The sequence below is a fragment of the Mesoplodon bidens genome (assembly GCF_964165515.1).
Source record: "Mesoplodon bidens genome assembly, chromosome: 7".
NCBI classification, from domain to species: Eukaryota; Metazoa; Chordata; class Mammalia; order Artiodactyla; family Ziphiidae; genus Mesoplodon; species Mesoplodon bidens.
Genome location: NC_138164.1, coordinates 102,790,685 through 102,817,552, shown reverse-complemented (window position 1 = coordinate 102,817,552; position 26,868 = coordinate 102,790,685). Strand labels below are relative to the sequence as shown.

The 26,868-nt window shown below is 45.1% G+C and overlaps 1 protein-coding gene across 2 annotated transcripts; it reads right to left on the bottom strand.

Annotated features, from left to right (window-relative positions):
• Positions 1-557: 557 nt before the first annotated feature.
• F2 (coagulation factor II, thrombin) lies at positions 558-26,868 on the bottom strand. Of its 2 annotated transcripts, XM_081241142.1 has the most exons (15): positions 26,760-26,868; positions 26,214-26,377; positions 25,465-25,489; positions 25,178-25,228; positions 24,622-24,684; positions 23,638-23,743; positions 23,399-23,535; positions 21,195-21,509; positions 20,736-20,864; positions 20,516-20,642; positions 19,824-19,991; positions 19,118-19,291; positions 18,649-18,830; positions 975-1,045; positions 558-822 (listed from the first exon to the last, which is right to left on the bottom strand). In XM_081241142.1, the coding sequence occupies exons 1-15, from the start codon at positions 26,836-26,838 to the stop codon at positions 679-681; spliced, it is 1,935 nt and encodes a 644-aa protein (XP_081097268.1). In that variant the 5' UTR covers positions 26,839-26,868; the 3' UTR covers positions 558-678. The 2 variants fall into 2 exon arrangements, with proteins under 2 accessions (XP_081097268.1, XP_081097269.1); XM_081241143.1 differs by lacking the exon at positions 24,622-24,684.

Sequence of the window (26,868 nt, the reverse complement as noted above, 5' to 3'; positions counted from 1 at the left end):
GAGCACAGGCTCCGGACGCACAGGCTCAGCGGCCATGGCTCACGGGCCCAGCCGCTCCGCGGCATGTGGGATCTTCCCGGACTGGGGCACGAACCCGTGTCCCCTGCATCGGCAGGTGGACTCTCAACCACTGCGCCACCAGGGAAGCCCTGATACTTTAATAACATAAGAAAGATGTAACTACTCCCCGCCTCACTAGCCTACCCTCCTCCAGCCTCTTCTCTGGTCCCAGAACAGCTCTTCACAGCCTAGAGTGGCTAAAAGCACAGGCTTCAGTATCTCCTATATTTCAAGTCAGACTTTGACCCTTCTTAGCCATGTGACCTTGGACAAGGAACTTCTCCAAGTCTCAGTTTACTACCTTTTGTGAGGATTAAATGAAATAATCTATTAAAGCCCCAAGTCTGGAACATTTTAAATGCTCATAAATTCAGGCTGCCATCTCCCCTCTCACTGGACCCTGTTCTAGAGGTGGTGGATTCTTTAAGTCCTGCTTGTCCAGTAGTAGGATTGGCTCTTCCTGAGCTACCCATGAACAGCACTGTGAGCACTGAGGCTCATTGATAGAGTCACTTTTATTGAGAAATATAGTTTTTAGGAACAAGCCACAAAAATAATTCTTTCACTGGATTGGCTTCTGTGATTTTGCAGTGAGCAGTGTAGAATGTGGGTGGCCCCCTAACTTCCAAACCGTTCAGTGACCTTCTGTATCCACTTCTTCAGGCGGAACACATGTGTGTAGAAGCCATATTTTCCATCCCTGTCACAGCCTTCACCCCATGAGACGATGCCCATTTGATACCAGCGGTTGTTAAAGGGGCTCTGAGGAAGAAACATGGGATTTCCAAGAGTCAAGTCCAAGGTAGTGTCAGTATTACCCTGTCAAGCAATTGTTTCTGAAAACTTGGGTCCCTCCTCATCCACCCCAGAAGGATCTACCCACCAGCTCCTGGCCTTCTGGGAACTCAGCTTACCTTCATGACAAAGGGTCCCCCACTGTCGCCTTCACAAGCATCCCCTCGTTTCCCTTCACCGGGCTTGTAACCTTGAGAGAGAACAGCAGCACTCAGGGAGGGGAATAGCTCACACTCCAGCCACTCTCCCCTTCAAGAGAGACTGCTGGTGAGTGTCCACTGACTCCTTCTAGGCATCCTTGACTCCGCTCATTTCCTCACCCCACACATCCAATTCTTAGGCAAACCTTGCCAGCTCAATCTTCAACGTACATCCCCAATCCAACCACTCCTCACCACTTCTACACCTGGTCCCATCACATACACTCCCCTGAACCACTAGTTTCCCTAGTTCTACTTTTGCTGCCTACAATCCATTCTCCACCCAGTAAGTAGAATGACTTAAAAAAAAAAAAACACGTTAAACTGACAGGTGAGAGAATAATGAGAATTATGGCAGTTAGCTTTATCCAAATATCTCCACAAACAACATGAAGAACAACAAAGCTACACAAAAACCACACCTTCAACATAACTCGAATACAGAGAACACCCAAACTTCAAACCACTTTATCTAACTGTACATCTAATAACAAAACTTGTGTGGTCCTAATAAGACCTGGTTCCACATCTCAAAAAAAAAAAAAAAAAAAAAAAAAAAAAGTTTGGAGATGAGGAGGGAAATATATCCACGAGATCAAAGAAGTGGATGCAATGAATTAGGAATCTTGTAAATAACCCCAAATCTACAAAGTGAATAGATGAAAAGTAAGTACATCTATACCAAGGTACTATAGGAAAACAATAAGAACCAAAATACCTCAGCTAACAAAAATTCTTTCCCAAACACAACCATGAAACAAGAAAACTAACTGAATTAAATATCCTCAAGCAAATTTTTGGTATGTGAAAAAGAATGAATCAGAAATTCAAAAATGAGGGACTCCCCTGGTGTCACAGTGGTTAAGAATCTGCCTGCCAATGCAGGGGACATGGGTTCGAGCCCTGGTCTGGGAAGATCCCACATAACGTGGAACAACTAAGCCTGTGCACCACAACTGTTGAACCTGTGTCTAGAGCCCGCAAGCCACGGCTGCTGGGCCTGCATGCCACAGCTGCTGAGGCCTACCCGCCTAGAGCCCGTGCTCCACAACGGGAGAGGCCACTGCAATGAGAAGCTTGCGCACCGCAACGAAGAGTAGCCCCTGCTCGCCGCAGCTAGAGAAAGCCCACATGCACCAACAAAGACCCAACGCAGCCAAAAATAAAATAAATTAAAAAAATTTTTAAATTCAAAAATTAATAAATGGACAGGGACTTCCCTGGTGGTCCAGTGGTAAAGAATCCTTCCTGCAATGCAGGGGACGCAGGTTTGATCCCTGGTCAGGGAACTAAGATTCCACATGCTGCGGGGCAACGAAGCCCGCATGCCACAACTACTGAGCCCACATGCCTCAACTAGAGAGCCCACATACCGCAACGAAGATCCTGTGTGCTGCAACTAAGACCTGATGCAGCCAAAAATAAAATAAAATAAATAAATGGACAGGGCTTCCCTGGTGGCGCAGTGGTTGAGAGTCCTCCTGCCGATGCAGGGGACACGGGTTCATGCCCCGGTCTGGGAAGATCCCACATGCCACGGAGTGGCTGGGCCCATGAGCCATGGCCACTGAGCCTGCGCTCCGCAACGGGAGAGGCCACAACAGTGAGAGGCCCGTGTACCGCAAAATAAATAAATAAATAAATAAATAAAATGGACAAAACAATGGGAAGTAATTAAAAGCAGAAAGTGGTCGAAATGGAACCCAGACTAAAGAAATGAGTCCCTCAAGAAGAAAAAGAAAGCAATGGAACAGAATTAATATGTATAATATAGTCCAAGAAAACTTCACAGAAATAAAAGATTGGATGTGCATATTGAAAGGATCCACTGGGAACCTGGCAAAGCTGATCTGAAACACTGAACTCTGAGACGTATCCTAAAAAAACTGAGACTTCAAAGATGAAGAAAAAACCTTCAACGCCTCCAAGCAAAAAACTCAACTCCCTTATAAGAGCAAAAGAATTACACTGGCATCAGATTTCAAAAACAACATACAAAGCAAACAACGATAAAGCTATATTTTCAAAAAATTCAAGGAAGGAAAATGTGAACCATGGATTTTATATTCAATCATGCTGACCTTCAGGTGTCAAGGCTACAGAAAACCAGTTATAAACACATAAAAACTCAGGAAATTCTATACCCATAACTCTTCTTGAAAAATCGACTAGTGGACAAGCTTCATCCAACCAGGAGATGAATGCTTCAGCAAAAGGACTTATTAACTGTCTGACAAGTAGAAATAATACAACTAAAAGTATGAGAGGAGAAGAGAAAGAGGAAAGTAAACTCACTGATTGTAACAACTAAAAGAATATAAGAAACTAAGGGCATTTCAAAAAGGTGTAAGACCAAAGATAATGAGTAGAACAAAAATGCAAACCTTACTAAATATATGAAATTATTTGAAAAGTAAAGAAAAGATCACACAGGGAAAAAAACACAGTAAATGAAACATAATATACATAAAAATAACAAAATCATATGAGATACTAATTCTATTAATCATATCAATAAATATGAATGGCCTTAACTCACTTTTTAAAAAACAAAAAGATTTTTAATTTGACTCACAAAGCAAGACTCAACGATGCTATATATGAAAGAAAACAAAGTGATTCATAGAGGCTAAAGTTAAAGGGATGGACAAAAGTGTATCAGGAGAATGGAAACAAAAAGAGAGCAGGGATAGTGAAGCTGAAGTTGAAAATAAAGAAGGACACTTCTAGTGCTAAAAGCCACAATTCACAATGAATAATTAACAGTTATAAATATCTGCACCAAATAACACAGCAACTGCCTTTATAAAGTAAAAGACTATAAGTGAGGCAAGTAGACAGAAATACATTAATAATAGAATTCAACACACCAAACTCAGTACAAGACATATCAAGTGAACTGAAAATGAACAAGGATATAAATGACCTAAATAACAACTGATAAGGTACATTTATGGAGATATATATATATATATATTGAACTTTACACGTGGATAAAGGAGAACACATCTACACACCTCAAGCACACAAGTACATTCACAGAATTTGATCAAACGGTTCTCAGAAAAATCAGTTCCATAAAGTAGAAATATTGGGCTTCCCTGGTGGCGCAGTGGTTGAGAATCTGCCTGCCAATGCAGGGGACATGGGTTCGAGCCCTGGTCTGGGAAGATCCCACATGCCGCGGAGCGACTAGCCCCGTGAGCCACAATTACTGAGCCTGCGCGTCTAGAGCCTGTGCTCTGCAACAAGAGAGGCCGCGATAGTGAGAGGCCTGCGCACCGCGATGAGGAGTGGCCCCCACTTGCCACAACTAGAGAAAGCCCTCGTACAGAAACGAAGAGCCAACACAGCAATAAATAAATAAATAAATAAAATTTAAAGAAAAAAAAGTTTAAAAAAAAAATAAACAACAGAATAAAAAAAAAAGTAGAAATATTACAAACTATATTCCTGGATTATAATGCAGCAAAACTGAATATCAAAATACTAAAGGGCCCTCCCATCTGGAATTTTTTTTTGGTTTTTTTTGTGGTACGCGGGCCTCTCACTGCTGTGGCCTCTCCCGTTGCGGAGCACAGGCTCCGGACGCGCAGGCTCAGCGGCCATGGCTCACGGGCCCAGCCGCTCCGCGGCATGTGGGATCCTCCCGGACCAGGGCATGAACCCGCATCCCCTGCATCGGCAGGCGGACTCTCAACCACTGCGCCACCAGGGAAGCCCCCATCTGGAAATTTTAAAACCACCTATTAACTCTTGAGTGAAAGGAGAATACAAACTGAAATTAGAGAGTTTCTAAAAAAAAAATCATTCAAACATAATTCAATAATTCAAACAAACATAGTGTTTTCCATGAATGGTGTTTTCCATTCATAGCCCTACTCAGTAAAAATTGAAGATCAAAAATAAATTAACCAGGGACTTCCCTGGTGGTGCAGCGGATAAGACTCCGAGTTCCCAATGCAAGGGGCCTGGGTTCAATCCCTAGTCAGGGAACTAGATCCCACATGCATGCCACAACTAAGACTTCACATGCCACAACTAAGGAGATGGTGTGTCACAACTAAGGAGCCGGCGAGCCTCAACTAAGACCCCACGCAACCAAATAAATAAATAATTTAAAAAATAAAATAAAATAAAAAATAAATTAGCCAAATTGGCAGCTCAAAAAGCTTTTAGAAAAAGAACAGCAAAGTGAACCAAAAGGAAGCATAAGGGAAAAAAATTAAGATCAAAGCAGAAATTAATGAGGTACAAAATAGAAAAATAATAAGCCTAATTAATAAGTCAAATTCTTAGGTATTTTGTTTTTTTCCAATCACTAGCTAATTTACTCAAGAAAAATAAGGAAGAAAACACAAATATATAAAATAAGGCGCCAAGGAGGAAAAAAACCATAAGAGAAAACACTGTAGCACAAGATACAATATAGACTTGAACAAATTGAAAGACATTTCTTGTCCTTGGATAGAATGGCTCAACATCAAAAGGAGGTCAGTTCTCCCTAATTTAATTTATAACTTTAATGTAATCCCAATAAAAATACCCACAAGTTTTTTATAGAGCTAGATAAGTTGACACTAAAATTCATGCGGAAAAACAAACATGCAAGAGTTGCCAGGAAAACACTGGAAAAGAAAAACTACAAGAGAAGACAAGCTCTACCAGATATTAAAACATACTCTAAGGCCTCTATAATGAAAACAAGACAACATTTTAACAGAATAGACAACAGACCAGAAGAACCAAACAGAATGTCCAGAAACAGACTTAGGCACACATAGAAACCTAGTATGTGATAAAGGCAACATCTCAAATTACTGGGGCAAAGACAGAATTTTTTTTTCTTTAATATATTTTTAAATTTATTTATTTATTTATGGCTGCATTGGGTCTTCGTTGCTGTGTGTGGGCTTTCTCTAGTTCCGGTGAGTGGGGGCTACTCTGTTGTGGTGTGCGGGCTTCTCATTGCGGTGGCTCCTCTTGTTGCGAGCATGGGCTCTTGGCGCACAGGCTTCAGCAGCTGTGGCTCGCGGGCTCAGTAGTTGTGGCTCACGGGCTCTAGAGCACAGGCTCAGTAGTTGTGGCGCACGGGCTTAGTTGCTCTGCGGCATGTGGGATCTTCCCAGACCAGGGTTCGAACCCGTGTCCCCTGCATTGGCAGGTGGATTCTTAACCACTGCACCACCAGGGAAGTCCCCAAAGACAGAGGTTTTAATAAACGGTACAGAGACAGCTTATTAGCCATTTAGAAAAAGATAAATTAGATCCATACCTTACATCGTATGCAAGAATAAACTCCAAATGACTTTGATCTGAGTGTAGAAAAATGAAACCAAGTACTAGAAGAAAATATGAGTGAATTTCTCTATGACCTGGGTATAAGGAAGGTTCTTTTAACTCTGACTCAAAATCCAGGTGCAGTAAAATGAAAGATTAATAAATTTGACTACATAAAAAATTTAATTGGATGGCCAAAAAATAATAAAGGAAAAAGAAAAAGAAACTGGAAGAAAATATTTGCAAAGTATATCACAAATAGAGGCCTAATATCACTAACATATGAAGAACTCTTTCAAAATGATGGGAGGTTCCCTGGTGGCGCAGTGGTTAAGAATCTGCCTGCCAATGCAGGGGACATGGTTCGATCCCTGGTCTGGGAAGATCCCACATGCCGTGGAGCAACTAAGCCCGTGTGCCACAACTACTGAGCCTGCACTCTAGAGCCTGTGAGCCACAAGTACTGAGCCCCACGTGCCCAGAGCCAGTGCTCCGTAACAAGAGAAGCCACCACAGTGAGAAGCCTGTGCACTTCAATGAAGAGTAGCCCCCGCTCGCCACAACTAGGGAAAGCCCGCACGCAGCAACGGAGACCCAACGCAGCCAAAAACAAATAAATAAATAAATTTATTTATTTTTTTAAAAAATGATGGGAGAGGGACAAAAAAATGGACTGTAAAAACATGGACAATTCACAAAAAAAGATATAAAAATGGTCAGTAAGGATATAAAAAGATGTTCAATTACAAAATATTGGAAATCTAAATACCCATACACAGGAAATGGTTGAAGACACTATAATACATCCTCCTAATATGACTATAAAATTTTCTTTTTTATTGAAATACAGTTGATTTACAATGCTGTGTTAGTTTCTGGTGTACAGCAGTGATTCAGTTATACATATATTTTTTTCATATTCTTTTCCATTATAGTTTATAACAAGATATTGAATATAGTTCCCTGTTTTATACAGTAGGACCTTGTTATTTATCTATTTTATATATAGTTGTTTGTATATGCTAATCCCAAATTCCTAATTTATCCCTCCCCTCTCCTTTCCCCTTTGGTAACCATTGGGAAGTTTGTGTGGTAAGTTTGTTTTCTATGAATGGATAAAGATGATATAAGATGTGCATGTGTGTGTATATATATATATGTGTATACATATATATATACACACACACGAACACACACACACACACACACAATGGAATATTACTCAGCCACAAAAAGGAATGAAATAATGCCATTTGTAGCAACATGGATGGACCTAGAGATTATCATACTAAATGAAGTCAGTCAGACCAAGACAAACATCATGATATCACTTACATGTGGAATCTTAAGAAATGATATAAATGAACTTATTTACAAAACAGAAAGAGACTCACAGACATATAAAAATATTAAAAAAAATTTTAATAAGGAAAAGCTCTATAACCAAAATGGAATGAATTTCCAGGATACATTAGGTGAAAAAAGCAAAGTACAAAAGAATATCTATACTGTGCTACTCTGTGAAAAGGGAAAAATAAGAAAATATACATGTGTCTGCTCATTTGTGCAAAAAGAAACAGAAGAAGAATAAACCTCAAACTACTGAGATTGGTTAACTGCAGGGCCTGGATGGAAATGCGGTGGAAAGGAAGGAGGTGGGAACAGGACAGGAGGAAAAGGGGGATATCATTCTCTGAGTGTACCTGTATAAAGAATCTGATTTTTAGACCATGTTAATACAGGCACACCTTGGAGATACTGTGGGTTCAGCTATAGACCACCACAATAAAGCAAATCATATGAATTTTTTGGTTTCTTGGTGCATATAAACGTTATGTCTACAGTATACTATAGTCTATTAAGAGTGCAACAGCATTATGTCAAAAAATATATACAGGACTTCCCTGGTGGTGCAATGGTTAAGAATCTGCCTACCAATGCAGGGGCCACGGGTTCGATCCCTGGTCCGGGAAGATCCCACATGCTGCGGAGCAACTAAGTCCGTGCGCCACAACTACTGACCCTGCGCTCTAGAGCCCGCGAGCCACAACTACTGAAGCCCACGCGCCTAGAGCCCATGCTTTGCAACAAGAGAAGCCACCGCAATGAGAAGCCCGCACACCACAACGAAGAGTAGCCCCCACTCACCACAACTAGAGAAAGCCCGCGTGAAACAACGAAGACCCAACGCAGCCAAAAATAACTAAATAAAATAAAAAATATATATACACATACTTGAATTTAAAAATATTTTGTTGCATACAAACTACTATGTATAAAATAAATAATCTACAAGGATATACTGTACAAACAGGGAATACAGTCAATATTTTATAACTATAAATGGAATATAACCTCTAAAATTGTGAATCATTATGTTGTATACCTAAAACTTATTGTACATCAACTACACCTTAATAAAAAAAATATTTTGTAGCTAAAAAATGCTAACCATCATTTGAACCTCCAGCAAATTGTAATCTTTTTGCTGGTGGAGGGTTTTGCCTCCACGTGGATGGCTGCTGACTGATCAGGGTAGTGGTGCTGAAGGTGGGGTGGCCATGGCGATGTCTTAAAATAAGACAACAATGAAGTTTGCCCCACTGATGGACTCTTCCTTTCAAGAACAATTTCTCTGCAGCATGTAGTGCTATTTGATAGCATTTTACCCACAGAAGAACATCCTTCAAACTAGGAGTCAATCCTCTCAAACCCTACCACTGCTTTATCAACTAAGTTTACGTTATGTTCTAAATCCCTTGTTGTCATTTCAACAATCTTCACAGCATTCTTACCAGCAGTAGAGTCCATCTCAAGAAACCACTTTCTCCTTATCCGTTAAAATTTTATTGTAAGATGGCAGCAATTCAGTCACATCTTCAGGCTCCACTTCTAATTCTAGTTCTCTTGCTATTTTTGCCACATCTGCAGTTATTTCCTCCACTGATGTCTTGAACCCCTCAAAGTCATCCATGAGGGTTGGAACAACTTCTTCTAAACTCCTGTTCATGTTGATATTTTGACCTCTTTCCATGAAATCACAAATGGTTTTTTTTGAATATTTGAATTTTATTTTTTATACAGCAGGTTCTTATTAATTATCTATTTTATACATATTAGTGTATATATGTCAATCCCAATCTCCCAATTCATCACACCATCACCACCACCCCCGCCAATTTCCCCCGTTGGTATCCATACATTTGTTCGCTACATCTGTTTCTCTATTTCTGCCCTGCAAACCAGTTCATCTGTACCTGCAAACCAGTTCATCTGTACCATTTTTCTAGGTTCCACATATATGCGTTAATATACGATATTTGTTTTTCTCTTTCTTACTTCACTCTGTATGACAGTCTCTAGATTCATCCATGGCTCTACAAAGGACCCAATTTCGTTTCTTTTTATGGCTGAGTAACATTCCATTGTCTATATGTACATCTTCTTTATCCATTCGTCTGTCGATGGGCATTTAGGTTGCTTCCAGGACCTGGCTACTGTAAACAGTCCTGCAATGAACATTGGGGTGCATGTGTCTTTTTGAATTATGGTTTTCTCTGGCTATATGCCCAGTAGTGGGATTGCTGGGTCATATGGTAATTCTATTTTTAGTGTTTGAAGGAACCTCCACTCCACACTGTTCTCCATAGTGGCTGTATCAATTTACATTCCCACCAACAGTGCAAGAGGGTTCCCTTTTCTCCACACCCTCTCCAGCAGTTGTTGTTTGTAGATTTTCTGATGATGCCCATTCTAATTGGTGTGAGGTGATACCTCATTGTAGTTTTGATTTGCATTTCTCTAATAATTAGTGATGTTGAGCCGCTTTTCATGTGCTTCTTGACCATCTGTATGTCTTCTTTGGAGAAATGTCTATTTAGGTATTTCTGCCCATTTTTGGATTGGGTTGTTTGCTTTTTTTAATATTGAGCTGCATGAGCTGTTTATATGTTTTTGAGATTAATCCTTTGTCTGTTGATTCGTTTGCAAATATTTTCTCCCATTCTGAGGGTTGTCTTTTCATCTTGACTGTAGTTTCCTTTGCTTTGCAAAAGCTTTGAAGTTTCATTAGGTCCCATTTGTTTATTTTTGGTTTTATTTCCATTACTCTAGGAGGTGGATCAAAAAAGATCTTGCTGTGATTTATGTCAAAGAGTGTTCTTCCTATGTTTTCCTCTAAGAGTTTTATAGTGTCCGGTCTTACATTTAGGTCTCTAATCCATTTTGAGTTTATTTTTGTGTACAGTGTTAGGGAGTGTTCTAATTTCATTCTTTTACATGTAGCTGTCCAGTTTTCCCAGCATCACTTACTGAAGAGACTGTCTTTTCTCCATTGTATATCCTTGCCTCTTTCATCATAGATTACTTGACCATAGGTGCGTGGGTTTATCTCTGGGCTTTCTATCCTGTTCCATTGAAATCACAAATGTTTTAATGGCATCTAGAATGGTGAATCCTTTCCAGAAGGTTTTCAATTTCCTTTGCCCAGATCCATCAGGGGAATCACTATCTATGGCAGCTTTAGCCTTATGAAATGTATTCATTAAGATAGTAAGACTTGAAAGAAAAAATTACTCCTTAATCCATGGGCTACAGAATGGATGTTGTGTTAGCAGGCATGAAAACAACGTTAATCTTGTGGTATGCCTTCATCACAGCTCTTGGGTAACCAGGTGCATTGTCAATGAGAATGAATATTTTGAAAGGAATCTTTTTTTTCTGAGCAGTAGGTCTCAACAGTGCGCTTAAAATATTCAGTAATCTTGTTGTAAACAGATGTGCTGTCATCAGGCTTTGTTGTTCCATTTAGAGAGCACAGGGAGAGTAGAGTTAGCATAATTCTTTTTTTTTTTTTTTTTTTTTTGCGGTACGCGGGCTTCTCACTGTTGTGGCCTCTCCCGTTGCGGAGCACAGGCTCCGGACGCGCAGGCTCAGCGGCCATGGCTCACGGGCCCAGCCACTCTGCGGCATGTGGGATCTTCCCGGACCGGGGCACGAACCCGTGTCCCCTGCATCAGCAGGCGGACTCTCAACCACTACGCCACCAGGGAAGCCCTAGCATAATTCTTAAGGGCCCTAGGATTTTCAGAATAGTAAGTGAACATTGGCTTCAACTTTTAAGTCGCCAGCTGTTTCAGCTCCTAACAAAAGAGCCAGCCTGTCCTCTAAAGCTTTGAAGCCAGGCAGTGACTTCTCCTCTCCAACTATGAAAGCCCTAGATGGCATCTCCTTCCAATATAAGGCTGTTTTGTCTACATTGAAAATCAGTTGTTTAGTATAGTCATTTTCATGAATCATCTTAGCTAAATCTTCTGGATAACTTGCTGCTTTACCTTGTAGTTTTATATTATGAAGACAGCTTCTTTCCCTAAACCTCATGAATCAATCTCTGCTACCTTCAAAGTTTTGGCTTAAGGGAATGTTATGGCTGACTTGATCTTCTATCCAGACCACTAAAACTTCCTTCATATCAGCAATAAGACTGTTTTGCTTTCTTATTTATGTATTCACTAGAATAGCACTTCTAATTTCCTTCAAGAAATTAATTTTAAAAAATTTTTTTAATAAATTAAAATCTCTAATGAAGAAAAATTTTTAAAAAAATTTCATTCAAGAACTTGTCCTTTGCATTTATAGAGTGGCTAAGTGTTTGACACAAGAGGCCTAGCTTTTGGCCTGTCTTGGCTTTAGACATGCCTTCCTCACTAAGCTTAATCACTTCTAGCTTTTTATTTAAAATGAGAGACATGCAACTCTTCCTCTCACTTGAACACTCAGAGGCCATTGTAAGGTTATTGATTGGCCTAATTTCACTATTGTTGTGTCTCAGGGAATAGGGAGGCCTCAGGAAAGAGACAGAGATGGGGGAATGGCTGGTTGGTGGAGCAGTCAGAACACACAGTTTGCTGTCTTGGCACAGATCATGATGCCCCAAAACAATTGCAATAGTAACATCAAAGATCACTGATCACAGTTCTCCATAACAAATATAATAATAATGCAAAAATCTGACACATTGTAATAATTACTAAAATGTGACACATGAAGTGAGCAAATGCTGTTGGAAAAATGGCGCTGATAGACTTCCTTGACTCTGGATTACCACAAACCTTCAATTTGTAAAAAAACAATATCTGGGAAGGGCAACAACACAAAGCACAAACCTAAGTGTCTATCAACAGATGAATGGATAAAGAAGATGTGGTATATATATATATATATATATATATAAAATAAATATTACTCAGCCATAAAAAAGAATGAAATTCTGCCATTTGCAACAACATGGATGGACCTAGAGGGTACTATGCTTAGTGAAATAAGTCAGACTGAGAAAAACAAATACTGTGTTATCACTTACATGTGGAATCTAAAAAATAAAACAAATGAATAAATATAGCAAAACAGAAACAGACTCACAGAGAGAACAAACTAGGAGTTACCAGTGGGGAAAGGGAAGCGGGGAGGGGCAAGATAGGGTTAGGGAATTAAGAGATACAAACTACTATGTATAAAATAAATAAGTCACAAGGATATATTGAACAGGAAATACAGCCATTATTTTGTAATAACTTTAAATGGAGTATAATCTATAAAAACATTAAATCTGTATGCTGTACACCTGAAACTAATATAATACTGTAAATCAACTATATTTAAATAAAATAAAAAATACATAAATAAAGCAAAGCATAATAAAACAAGGTATGCTTATAGTCCAAAAATAAACAAGTAAAGACAACAAAGATAGGAGGGAGGACCCAAAATTGAATACAATCATGAAACAAATGAGCCTAACTGTATTTTAAATAAATAAGACAGGGAAGGAGGTAATAATTACCCAAGTTACTTTTAGACACAGTACTGTGACTATATATATATATATATATATATATATATATATATCTTCAGGCTAAAAACAGAAACAACCATGAAGAAATGCTAAACTCTAGCTTGTAGGATTATTTTTCACAGTCATGGATGAATGATTCTCAAACTGTGCATTCTTGTATTAACCAAATAAGTAAATACATTACAGATAATAGGAATCAGATTTCTCATTATCAACAGAGACTGTTACAAATGTGGAAAGGGAGAAGCTAAAATTAATCCTATTGCATTGCAAGAGGGAGGAACACTCCCCAACTCATTCTACGAGGCCACCATCACCCTGATACCAAAACCAGCCAAAGATGTCACAAAGAAAGACAACTACAGGCCATTATCACTGAAGAACATACATGCAAAAATCCTCAACAAAATACTAGCAAACAGAATCTAACAGCACATTAAAAGGATCGTACACCATGATCAAGTGGGGTTTATCCCAGGAATGCAAGGATTCTTCAATATATGCAAATCAATCAATGTGATACAACATATTAACAAACTGAAGGAGAAAAACCATATGATATCTCAATAGATGCAGAAAAAGCTTTCGACAAAATTCAATACCCATTTATGATAAAAACCCTCCAGAAAGTAGGCATAGAGGGAACTTTCCTCAACATAATAAAGGCCATATATGACAAACCCACAGCCAACATCATTCTCAACAGTGAACAACTGAAACCATTTTCACTAAGATCAGGAACAAGACAAGGTTACCCACGCTCACCACTATTATTCAACATAGTTTTGGAAGTTTTAGCCACAGCAATCAGAGAAGAAAAAGAAATAAAAGGAATCCAAATCAGAAAAGAAGAAGTAAAGCTGTCACTGTTTGCAGAGGACATGATACTATACATGAGTATACATGAGTCCTAAAGACTCTACCAGAAAACTACTAGAGCCAATCAATGAATATGGTAAAGTAGCAGGATACAAAATTACTGCACAGAAATCTCTTGCACTCCTATACACTAGTGATGAAAACCCTGAAAGAGAAATTAAGGAAACATTCCTATTTACCACTGCAACAAAAAGAATAAAATACCTAGGAATAAACAAACCTACCTAAGGAGACAAAAGACCTGTATGCAGAAAACTGTAAGGCACAGACGAAAGAGATTAAAGATGATACAAACAGATGGAGAGATATACCATGTTCTTGGATTGGAATAATCAACATTGTGAAAATGACTATACTACCCAAAGCAATCTAGAGATTCAATGCAATCCCTATCAAACTACCAATGGCATTTTTCACAGAACTAGAACAAAAAATTTCACAATTGGTATGGAAACACAAAAGACCTGAAATAGCCAAAGCAATCTTGAGAAAGAAAAACAGAGCTGGAGGAATCAGGCTCCCTGACTTCAGACAAAGCAACAAAAATCAAGACAGTATGGGGCTTCCCTGGTGGCGCAGTGGTTGAGAATCTGCCTGCCAATGCAGGGGACTCAGGTTCGAGCCCTGGTCTGGGAGGATCCCACATGCCGTGCAGCAACTAAGCCCGTGCGCCACAGCTACTGAGCCTGCGCATCTGGAGCCTGTGCTCCACAACAAGAGAAGGCCGCAACAGTGAGAGGCCCACGCACCGCGATGAAGAGTGGCTCCCGCTCGCCGCAACTAGAGAAAGCCCTCGCACAGAAATGAAGACCCAACACAGCCAAATATAAATTAAAAAAAAAAAAAAAGACAGTATGGTACTGGCACAAAAACAGAAATATAGATCAATGGAACAGGATAGAAAGCCCAGAGATAAACCCACACACATATGGTTGCCTTATCTTTGATAAAGGAGGCAAGAATATACAGTGGAGAAAAGACAGCCAAATAAACTCAAAATGGATTAAAGACTTAAATGTAAGGCCAGACACTATCAAACTCTTAGAGGAAAACATAGGCAGAACACTCTATGACATAAATCACAGCAAGATCCTTTTGACCCACCTCCCAGAGAAACGGAAATAAAAACAAAAATAAACAAATGGGACCTAATGAAACGGAAAAGCTTTTGCACAGCAAAGGAAACCATAAACAAGATGAAAAGACAACACTCAGAATGGGAGAATATATTTGCAAACGAAGCAACTGACAAAGGACCAAACTCCAAAATTTACAAGCAGCTCACACAGCTCAGTATCAAAAAAACAAACAACCCCATCCAAAAATGGGCAGAAGACCTAAATAGACATTTCTCCAAAGAAGATATACAGATAGCCAACAAACACATGAAAGAATGCTCAATATCACTAATCATTAGATAAAGGCAAATCAAAACTACAATGAGGTATCACCTCACACCAGTCAGAATGGCCACCATCAAAAAATCTACAAACGATAAATGCTGGAGAGGGTGTGGAGAAAAGGGAACCCTCTTGCACTGTTGGTGGGAAAGTAAATTGGTACAGCCACTATGGAGAACCATATGGAGGTGCCTTAGAAAACTAAAAATAGAACTACCATATGACCCAGCAATCCCACTACTGGGCATATGAAAACCATAGTTCAAAGAGTCATGGGCTTCCCTGGTGGTGCAGTGGTTGAGAGTCCACCTGCTGATGCAAGGGACACGGGTTCGTGCCCCAGTCTGGGAAGATCCCACATGCCACGGAGCGGCTGGGCCTGTGAGCCGTGGCCGCTGAGCCTGCGCGTCCAGAGCCTGTGCTCTGCAACGGGAGAGGCCACAACAGTGAGAGGCCCGCGTACCACCAAAAAAAAAAAAAAAGGAGTCATGTACCGCAATGTTCACTGCAGCTCTGTTTACAACAGCCAGGACATGGAAGCAACCTAAGTGTCCATCGACAGATGAATGGATAAAGAAGATGGGGCACATATATACAATGGAATATTACTCAGTCTTAAAAAGAAATGAAACTGAGTTATTTGTAGTGAGGTGGATGGACCTAGAGTCTGTCATACAGAGTGAAGTAAGTCAGAAAGAGAAAAACAAATACCATATGCTAACACATATATATGGAATCTAAAGGTGAAAAAAATGGTTACGAAGAACCTAGGGGCAGGACAGGAATAATGACGCAGATGTAGAGAATGGACTTGAGGACATGGGGAGGGGGAAGGGTAAGATGGGACGAAGTGAGAGAGTGACATGGACATATATACCCTACCAAGTGTAAAATAGATAGCTAGTGGGAAGCAGCCGCATAGCACAGGGAGATCAGCTCAGTGGTTTGTGACCACCTAGAGGGGTAGGAAAGGGAGGGTGGGAGGGAGATGCACGAGGGAGGAGATATGGGGATATATGTATATGTATAGCTGATTCACTTTGTTATAAAGCAGAAACTAACACACCATTGTAAAGCAATTATACTCCAATAAAGACGTTAAAAAAATCCTATTGCATTGCAATGGGAGGTTTCAGTGTCATCTCATGGTTTTAGACAGATAAATAGATAGAACGAACATAGATATATATTTAGGGATATGCATAATACATGTATTTTCTAGTTCTGTCTGCTAAGAGGGCCTAGGAGCAATGACACCCCAGTAACAATGTGCACACCTGGGACCCAGATCTTGGTTTCTAAATACCATTCTCCACTAGAAGGCAAGTAGGATGAACCTAGAACATCTTGCTGTGCTGAAAGTACTCAGAGATGGACAGGACATCTCCAAAAGTCACAGAAGCCAGGTTTTTGGGGGGTTTTTTTGACTCCCACTGGCCAAACCTGGGATAATTTGAACATTATAATAATGATAGTAACAAATTATAGCCCTTAGAATAAAGAAAGGACCCATGAGTCCACAGTGACAGAGTGAAAGAAAATTCTTCCTTACAGTAATATGATAACTAATAAATGTAGAAGGAATGACAGAATTTAAAAATCACCATTTGGCAGCTACCAGAGTTAGGAGAACAAGTTGATGAGAAACAGGACAGAGAGTATTCAACTTTCTCCCCACAAGATATTAAGTCCTAAAAAGGAAAACAGAACTTTACAGTGAGAAACATGGCAGATGCAGATACCACCTTAACCAAGAGGTCAGAGTTAATCTCACCAGTTATGGGACAGAGACATCATATGCCTGAAAAGGACACAACATCACTTAGCTTGAATCTGATCATTAGGAAACCTTAGAGAGAGCTAAACTGAGGCCAATCTACAGAATAACTGGCCTATACATGTCAAATATGTCTAAATCATGAAAGACAAAGACTGACAACTGAGTACAATGTGTGATCCTGGACTGGATCCTGGATGGGAAAAACGTTTTTTTTTTTTTTTTTTTGCTAAAAAAGACATCAGTAAGTAGGACAACTGGAAAACATTTAAATGAAGTCTAAACATTAGACCAAGGTATTATATCATTATTAATTTCTTTTTTCATTATTAATTTCTTGATTTAATAAATGTACTGTGGTTATGGCAGAGAACAACTCTGTTTTTTTGGAAATACTTAAGTGTATGGGTAAAAAAGGCAACATATGTACAATTTAGTCTCAAATAGTGTGTATATGTGTGTATAAATACACACACACACACAGAACACACACACACAAAGGAGGTGGCAGAATCTGGATGACAGTATAAAGGAATTCTTTGTATTATTTTTGCAACTTTTCTGTGAGCCTGAAATCACCTAAAATTTTTAAAAATTTAAAAATTAAGTTAGATCGTTTACTCACCTGCCCCAAAGTCTCCAATAATGTCCTATCTCAATAAAAGCCAAAGTCCTTCAAGGCCCTGAAGGAAGCACCCATCCCCTGCCTGCCCACCTCTCTCCCCTCTTCCAATGCCGCCCTTCCTGTGTTTACTGCCCTCCAGCCACACAGGCCTCCCTGCTGCTCCTAAGACACGCCAAGCATGCTCCCACCTCAGGGCCTTTGTACCTGCTGTCCCCGCAAGTCTGGAGTGCACTTCGTCTAGACCGGCTCACTCTTTCATGTCTTCTAGTCTCTGCTTAAACATCACTTCTCAGAGAGGCCTTCTCCAACCACTCTGTGTCGATCGCCCCGTCCCCATCTCTCACTCCCTTACTCACCTTCATTTTTCTCCTATCAGGATTGCTATTCTAGATCTGCTTATTGACACACTCTCATTCTAGGAAGGAAGCTCTCTGAAGACACAGGAGACCCTATGTGTTAGGATCCTTGTTGGACACCCTGGAATACTGCCTGGACCACAGTAAGCACTCAGTAAATATTTGCTGAACGACTGAATGAATGAATGGCTTTTCCTCCACCCGTGGCCTCTGGTTGGTGTCTGGCTCACATATACTGACAACTTGACCCGTGACTTAGCCCCACGCCTAACACCTTAAATACACTATCTCGCTCAACCCTCACACAGCCTAATGGAATAGAGCCAGGACTTGAACCCAGGCCTGTGCTACTCACGTGTCTCAGTCCTCCCAACCCGAGGCCCTGCTGTTCCCGCCTGCCCAGCCATGCCCAGGGGACTTTACCAGCACAGAACATGTTGTCGGTGATGCGGATCCGGGTGGAGGCCTTGCAGACCGGCCGCTCCACGATGGGCAGGTTCACCACCTGCAGCGTGCTGGGCTGCACCTCAGCAATATTGGTTGTCCACGTCTCCCTCAGGTTGCCCCAGCCCGTCACTCGCCCTTTGTATCCAGCCTGGAGCAACCTTTGGAGAAAGGAGAAGGACTGAGTGAGAACAGACCAGTCTAGGAACCTCCTGGCCCCAACACCATCCCTTAGAGACCTGAATCTAAAACACCAATGCAGGAAGACACTGAGGCCTGGAAAAGGGAAGGAACTTCGGCAAGGCGATAGGGTGTCAGAGTCAGGCCCAGAACCCAGCCCAGGCCCTCAGCTACCAGGCCCCTGGCTGCCCCCCAACTACCTGACCCCTGGCCAACCCCCACAGCTACCCGCCGAGCCACCCCCCGGCTGCGCTTCTGGCTGCCCCACTTGGTTGCTGTCTCCCTGTCGGGCAGGCACACGGGGTGGACATAGTCGGTGAAGCTGATGGGCTTCTTGAGCTTTAGCAGGGCGATGTCCCGGTCCAGGTTCTCCCTCCAGTTGTATCTGGGGTGGATGTGGATCTTTTCCAGCATGGAGATCTTTTCAATCTTTCGCTCATAGCTGTGCAGACCCCAGCAGAGAAAAGGAGAAGCTGTAGGCCACCCAATGAGGGGCAGCTGGTTCCCCGAGGAAGAAAACTGCCTGCCCTCAGGGTCTGGGAGTCAGGGTAACCAGCAGGCCACCAGTGAGGGGGAGAGGGCTGGCTCCTGTCCTGGCAGCTTCTTCCTGGCCTGAAGTTGCCCAGAGCTTTGGGATCAAATAGCCCAGGCAGGTAGGGGGAGGGACGCAGCCTGTAGGCCCTGATCCAAACAGCCTCTACTCAGAGGTCACACCTGGGCCGTGTCCTGGTGCCTGGAAGGGTGCTAAGGGCAGGCCAGGATTCTGCTCTCCGCAAAGGCTTAGTTTTTCTGTCCCCAGGTCCAAACTTCAGTCAGGACGTGGCCATATAGACTGTACAGCAGAGCCTACCGGGTTTTCTACTGTGGGAGATGTACAGACATATCCCTCGTGGCCCAGATTCACCAGAGCCCCTCACAGTCACTCAGGAGGACGCGGACCCCTGCCAGACACGCATGGGCCCCCACTTCCGTACCTGGTGCGGGAGTGCTTGCCAATGCGCACCAGAAGGTCCTTCTCAGTGAAGTTCTTGTCCCAAGGCGGGTACAGAAGACAGTGGGCAGCGGTGAGGATCCAGCGGTCACTGATGAGGCTGGCCCCGCACAGCAGCTCCTGGGGACTCTTCCGGAAAAGCATCACCTGCCTGGGAGAAGAAGTGGGAAGCATTAGGAGGTGGGAGGGCTGCCCCTCCACCAGCCTTACAAGCGCAAAGTCCCAGGTTTAAGAACTAACTGGACAGAGCTCCCTACTGGGCCCAGACACCAGCTTGACCTTCCCGTCCTTGGGGACTGGGGCATATATGTGACACCGCGGGGCTGCCACCTGCTTTTTGCACACACACACCCCCCCCAATCAAGCTTCTTCCAGGCCAGAGCTGGCACAGCTTAGCACAGCTCTGGGGTCAGAAGAACAGGAACCTAGTCCTGCTGTGTAACCCATTCACTAGCAGTGCCACTTAGGCGAGTCCCTTAAGCGCTCTGACCCTCAGCTTCACCATCTGCTTTGGAGAAGTAGCAAACCCAATCTCAAAAGGTGGCTGTGAGGGTTCGATGAGATGTTGGTGCTGGGCTAGGTTGTCTGTGGAGCCTAGACCTGTGAGGGCGGAGGAGTCTCCCAGGGTGCGGGATGCGGGCGCGCAAGGGGTCAGTGGGGTCAGGGAGCACGCACCAGGGCGCCAGGCCAATCTCCGCCTCCCGGCCCTCCACGATGCGCCCCTCGATGTAGGAATCGAACAGCTCCTGTTCCGTTTGGTCCTGCACCAACTTATTCTCGAACAGAGGCCGCAGGCCACAGTCTGCCGAGCCAGCGGGACCGTGAGGGGTCGAGCGCCGCAACACCCGCCCCCGCCCCACGCCGCGGCCCCGCGCCCCTCCGGCCGCCGCCTGACCTGCCTCCCCGGCGCCGAAGGTCCTCTCGTTGAAGAAGGGCTGAAAGTTGTCCGCAGCGGTGCGTCCCGCTATGGCCGCATCCGGTTCCTCGCCCAGCCCATATCCCACCTCCTCATCCACCGGCTCCTCTGCAGGGACCCAGACACCAGCTGCGGTTGGGCCAGGCCATTCCTCACCCACCCTCTGACCTCCCCAAGCCCCCAGGTAGCCGCGAAGGTCGGCTGGTGTAGAGGTTAAGAGCGCAAGCGCACCTGCGTTACTAGGAAACCAAATCTCGTGGGCCTCAGTTTCCTCAGCTGTAAGGTGGAACTAGGATTACGCCCACCTGATTAATGTCAGGTGTCATGCATGCACTCACTGGTGAGTGGTAAGCCTTAGATCAGGGGAGGCACTGTTCTTGTTATTCCCTCCAGCCTGTGTCCTCTCTCTGTCTCATGTCCCCTGCCCTGCCCTCTCACCACAGTAGTCCAGGTCGCAGTATTCAAAGTCGCCAGGCTCCCCGGCCACGTAGCACCACGCGCCCTCCTCATCCCTGTCTGGGTTGCGGCAGAAGTTCTCCACCAGTGGGACAGCCGGGTTGAAGTCCTGGTCCTTGCTCAGGGCCTTGGCCTGCTCGCTGGCCCAGGCAAGGCAGGGAGACCCATGTGCAGTCACCGCCAGGCGCCCCTGGTACTGCTGGCCGCGATCAGGGATGCACATTTCCGATTGAGGTGCCAGATTCACCGGGAAGTCTCTGGAGTTTGGGGTCGGCTCCACAGTGACTCGCTCCTGGCCTGGTGGGTGAGGAAACAGAGGAGTGGGCGGGACCACACGTGGAGCCCGACGGGATGTGAGTCCCTGCCTTTCGGCCTTTCTCCTATAGACCTCAAGTCACTTATCCTCTCTGAGCCGCAGTCTGCTTGCCTGTGAAAGGGATTACTAATGCGTTTCTGCGGGGTTATTGAGAGATTTAAACAAAATATATGGTATAAGTGTCTGGTGCATAATAAGCCAGAGATAGTAACCAGGTTTCATCTCCTGCACTATCTGTAATCTATTGGTAGTGACTGCCTGGAGTTTAAGGATTCTGTGCTTTCACAAGGGCACAGTAGGAAAGATAGCTGGGATCCACTGAGGATGTCTACACAGGCAGTAGGTCAGCTTCAGCATGCCTGCAACATATTTATCATAGGTGTTCAGGGGTGGGGGCTTGGTAAACTGTAGCTGTTTTTGTTACTATGATTGGCAACTCGCTGTAAGACTGGCCCCAGCATCCTGCATCGGGTCCTACAGGGATGCTTGAAGGACAAAGAAGAGCAACCCATGTTGGGGAGATTGAGTTACTGGCACTAATTCTTTACTCCTACCTGGATCCACCTGGATCCACATCCTCTGCCCTGTTATTTTACAAGCAAAGGTGTAAAGGTCCACCTCTTGACCTTGGCCTTGATCATGGGACTTGCTTTGGCCAATGGCGTGTGGGCAGAGCTGACTCTGCCAGTTCTGAGCCTAGGCTTAAAGATGTGTGTCTGCTCACTGCTTGGTATTTCTGCCGCCCCCATGGAAGAAGCTGCTGCCTTTCAGCCTCCCCCCACGATGAGTACACATGGAGCAGACATGGACCCACCCACACAAGGAGCCAAGCTCAGCTGGACCCATTGTTTGACGTAGGGCCACCAGTCGAGCCCAGCCTACACCTGGACCCCACAGACGCATGAGCGAGTGCAGCTGAGATCAGCAGAGCCACCCCAGCTGAACCTCAGACACATAAGAAATAAATGCGGGACTTCCCCGGAGGTCCAGTGGTTAAGATCTCCCCTTCCAATACAGGGGGTGTGGGTTCGATCCCTGGTCGGGGAGCTAAGATCCCACATGCCTCGCGGCCAAAAAACCAAAACAGAAGCAATATTGTAACAAATTCACTAAAGACTTTAAAAATGGTCCACATCGGCTTCCCTGGTGGCGCAGTGGTTGAGAGTCCGCCTGCCGATGCAGGGGACACGGGTTCGTGCCCCGGTTCGGGAACATCCCACATGCCGCGGAGTGGCTGGGCCCGTGAGCCATGGCCACTGAGCCTGCGCGTCCGGAGCCTGTGCTCCGCAACGGGAGAGGCTGCAACGGGAGAGGCCACAACAGTGAGAGGCCCGCGTACAGCAAAAAAAAAAAAAAAAAAAAATGGTCCACATCAAAAAAAAAATCTTAAAAAAAAATAAATAAATGCTTATCGGTGTATGCCCCCCAGCTTTTGTGGCTGTTGGTGATTTTGCGGGGTTTGTGGGGTTTGCAGCGTTATTATGGCTATAGCTAGCTGACACATCATGGGAAATAATGATGACAGAATCATGCAGGGCTGGACTGTACGAGGCTTGCTCTGTGATGCTCGGCAAAGGGTACATGGACTGAAATGGTTAGGAAGGGCTTCCTGGAGGGAAGAGTGCCTCAAGCATGAAGTAAAGCATATTTAGAATGGGCCACATCCTGGATCATCAGGAAGCAAAGGCTGTGGAGGGAGGGGAGGAGGCTGGAAGCTAACTCTCTCTGGTCTCCTGACTTCACTAACCAACAAGCTCAAATATGCTGTCAATAACTAACGCCAGCCAGGGTCTTGATTCCCGTCCTGTGCTGCCAGGCCCATGCGGACGCACGGGCCTTGGCCGTGCCCACCTGATCTCCCCCAGCTCACCGCAGACAGGGATGCTGCACTCCTCCCTCTGCACGGTGGGGAGCCTAGTGTAGCACCAGGGCCCAGGGATGCTGCCATCCGGGTTGCGGCAAAAATTCTCCTGCAGGTCAGCCCCAGGGTGGGTGGTAGAGTTGATTCTGGAACAGGAAATTGCTCAGCAGGAGGCGTCTCCCCCACCCCCAGTGTCTCCTCACCCCCTATTCTCAGCCCCCTGGCAGGCAGGCCTGCCCATCACTCACTCCGGCTTATGTGGGTAGCGACTCCTCCACAGCTGGCATTCGATGCCTGACCGGGTGAAGCTCACGTTCCCTCGGTAGTTCATACCCAGACCTTCGGCACAGTTACCTGCAGAGACCCCCAGCCCAGGTCTCCTATACTGAGGATTTGTCCCCGCTTCTCTCCTAGTAAAGCTCTATCGGTCCATCCCCTCCAAGCTACCTCTGGTCCATGACCCTTAACCTGCATTTACTCAGCACTTCCTCTGTACCCAGCAGTTCTACAGTCCATTTAACTGTAGTCACCAAATATTCACTGAGTGCCCACCGTGTGACAACCATGTGACAGGCACTATGCCAGGTACTAAGGACACAGCAATGAATAAGACAGTCATAGTCAAGGAGGTCCCTGCCCTCATAGAGCTATTCAGTGGCTCCTTATAGCCAGCAGAATGAAAAAGTGAACAAGGTTCTCCAAATCTGGCCCTGGTCTAGGTGTCCTGTTCTCTTAGCTCCTCGTGCCTAAGGGCCTTTGCACGTGCTCTTTCCTTTGCCTTGGAATGCTTTCCTATTTATTCATCAGTGCATCCCACAAATCCAAGTAAAACTCTACTTCTTCTGGGGAGCAGTCCTTGATTCTGCCAGCAAACGAAATGCTCCCTCTCCTGGAATTCTCTTGGCACCTGGAACAGAACTTTTCCATCAATTACTTTGATGTTTTGTATTTTTGTTTTCTGATGAAACTGTGAACTCCCTGATTCTTTTAAAATCCCCAGCGCTCAACCATAGAGCTTGACACACAGCAGGGGCTGAGTGAACTATTGATTAAATTACTTAACAAATGAAAGCACGGCCAGTGTGATTAAAGAGGTCCATGTTGTGGGGTCTACTGTCCTACTAAAGGTGTATTCAGAATGCTGTGGAGGAGGGAGGATGCGCCTTGGAGGCTCTGCAAGGTGGTGGCATTTGAACTAATTCTTGAAGGATAGGGGGGTTTTCAGTACGCACTGACAGCTGCTCCAGGGGGAGACGATAATGTCAGCAGGGGCCAGGATCTAGAAACATCTTGCCCTGTTGAGAGAAGTGCTTGCTGTCAGCAAGCTGGGGGGCTGGATTCAGGGTTGGTGCAATGGTAGATAAGGCTTGAAGGGAAGGTTAACATCAGAACCTGCAAAATTCACTAGGCTAAGAAGCCTGTGCTTTATTCTCGGGGCAATGTGGAGCCACTCAAGGTTTTGGAGAAAGAATGTGACATCATCGAAGCACTGCCTTGGGGACATGGGGAAGACTGATTGGCATGGGCAGGGGCTCTGATGAGAATGAGGCCTTAAACATTATTTCATTACCCGTGCATTCATTTGTTCCTCCAATATTAATCATCTTACTGACTGCCAGGCACAGAGCCAGGTGCAAAGACACATCCTTGACCGCAGGAACAGAAAGGCAATGTCAGCTGCTAGAGGTCACCACCCCTGGCCCACAACTCCTACCCCACCCCTACTCTGCTCTTCTCCCAGGCTGTCCCCTCCTATCCTGTCCCCACACTCTCATGTCAGTTCCTCACCTTCCAGACATTCAATGAGCTTTTCTCGAGGTTTCCTCACCGACTCACAAGCTGGAAAAGACCCAGAAACACCATTGAGATTGAGGTAGGGATAGGACAGGTTCAAGTGAAGGGTGGGACGATATTCAGAAACGGAGAGAAAGGGATGCGTAAGGAAGAAAGGAAGGAAAGAGGCGTGGGTGGAGGAATGGATGATTGGATGGATCAGAAAATTCTCTGGAGTGGCGCACCCTCTAACTTGGGTCGCCAGGACTCCCTTCCCGGAGCAAACCCTTCCCAGTGCTCACCTGTGTACTTGGCCCAGAACACATCCTGAAAAACAAGGCTGAGTGTGAGGCTGTGGTAGGATCCTGCTTTGTTTTGTTCTTTTTGTAAACATCCTGTCTTCTCCTTATACTTTCCCCTTTCCCTTACCCTGGTCATGCTCTGGGGAGGTGTGTGGCCGAGTTTTCTACTTTTGCTGCTAAAAGCCCAAGCCCGCGGAGGAGAACAGTATCTGAGGAGAGGGGAGCTCCCCGCCTCCCCCACCCCGCCCCCGCCCCCGCCCCCGGCCGGACAAGCTTGAAAGGGATTCCCCTGGGTGGGGTAGACTGGAGGAGCGGGGCCCAGGCAGAGCCCCAGGAAAGGGAAAGCTGCAAAAGGCTCCTGGAACACTGAGGCCTAGGCCCAGGCCTGACCAGAGACCCACCTCCCAAGGGTGGCACAGAAGTAGCAGCAAAGCTAAAGCTGAGAGGCCATGCGGCCGGGGCCAGGGTCTCCAGAGACCCCAACATAGACAGATGTCTAAAGACTGATGAGGCCCCCCCTGCCCCGCAACGTCCTGGAGCCTCACCGTACCCTGGGGCCCTGGCATAGCCCAGGCACTGGGGCCTCCTAGAAAGGCTGAGCCGCTCATCAGGGCAGCCCAGGGAAACGGGGCCAGAAATGAAGTTATCAACAAAGAACTGTGATGCTCCCCGCTCCCCTCCTTGGTGCCCCTGCAGGGACCAAGGGCCCCCTTGGAGGGACCCCCGGCCCTCCCTCCCTGGGGCCTCACCGTGGCACTGGGAGACTCCAGGGCCTCGAAGGCCTCCTCACGGCTGCACTGCTCCTCCACACACTCTCGCTCCAGGTTGCCCTCGCGCCACTCCTCCAGGAAGCCGCTGTTGGCGCGTCGGACCCGCTGGAGCAGCGACAGTGCTTGCTGAGGGGCCAGGAACACTGCAGGAGAAGGGGCGTGGGACAGTGGCCTCAGGGGCCCAGGCTGTCTTAGCCACCATGGCGGCAGGAAGAAAGCCTGGCCTGCCTGCTGGCTTCCAAAAAGGGGGTGTCTAGGATGGTGGCAGGATCTGAAAGGCTGCTAATGGCAGCCACTAGCCCCCCTCCTTTCATGGGTCACCCCCAGCCCACCCCCCCATATTGCAAGAGAGAAGCAGTCACTGTCTGTCCAGCCCTGAGCACCTGGCTCCTTCCCCAAGCTGGACACAGTGAGCCGAGAGCCACCTGGGGGCCGGCCCTGTGCTCTCTGTCGAGCCAGGGGACCACAGCCCACAGGCCTACATCCCAGTCTGCCAGCCTGTCCCAGCTTCCAGGCCCCCCTTACCATGCTGGCTGTGCGCAAGGCTAAACAGGGCAGCCAGGGCCAGGCAGCCAGGTAGCCACAGGCCTCGGACGTGCGCCATAGTGTGTCCGCTCCCAGGACTCTGAGGACT

Excerpts from the sequence above, each read along its gene's own strand:
- F2 (XM_081241142.1), bottom strand. The coding sequence starts at position 26,838 with ATGGCGCACGTCCGAGGCCTGTGGCTACCTGGCTGCCTGGCCCTGGCT. Across the intron at positions 20,643-20,735 it reads CTTCGGCGCCGGGGAGGCAG|ACTGTGGCCTGCGGCCTCTG; the intron begins GTCAGGCGGCGG and ends CTGGCTCGGCAG. Across the intron at positions 823-974 it reads GGGGACCCTTTGTCATGAAG|AGCCCCTTTAACAACCGCTG; the intron begins GTAAGCTGAGTT and ends TTTCTTCCTCAG.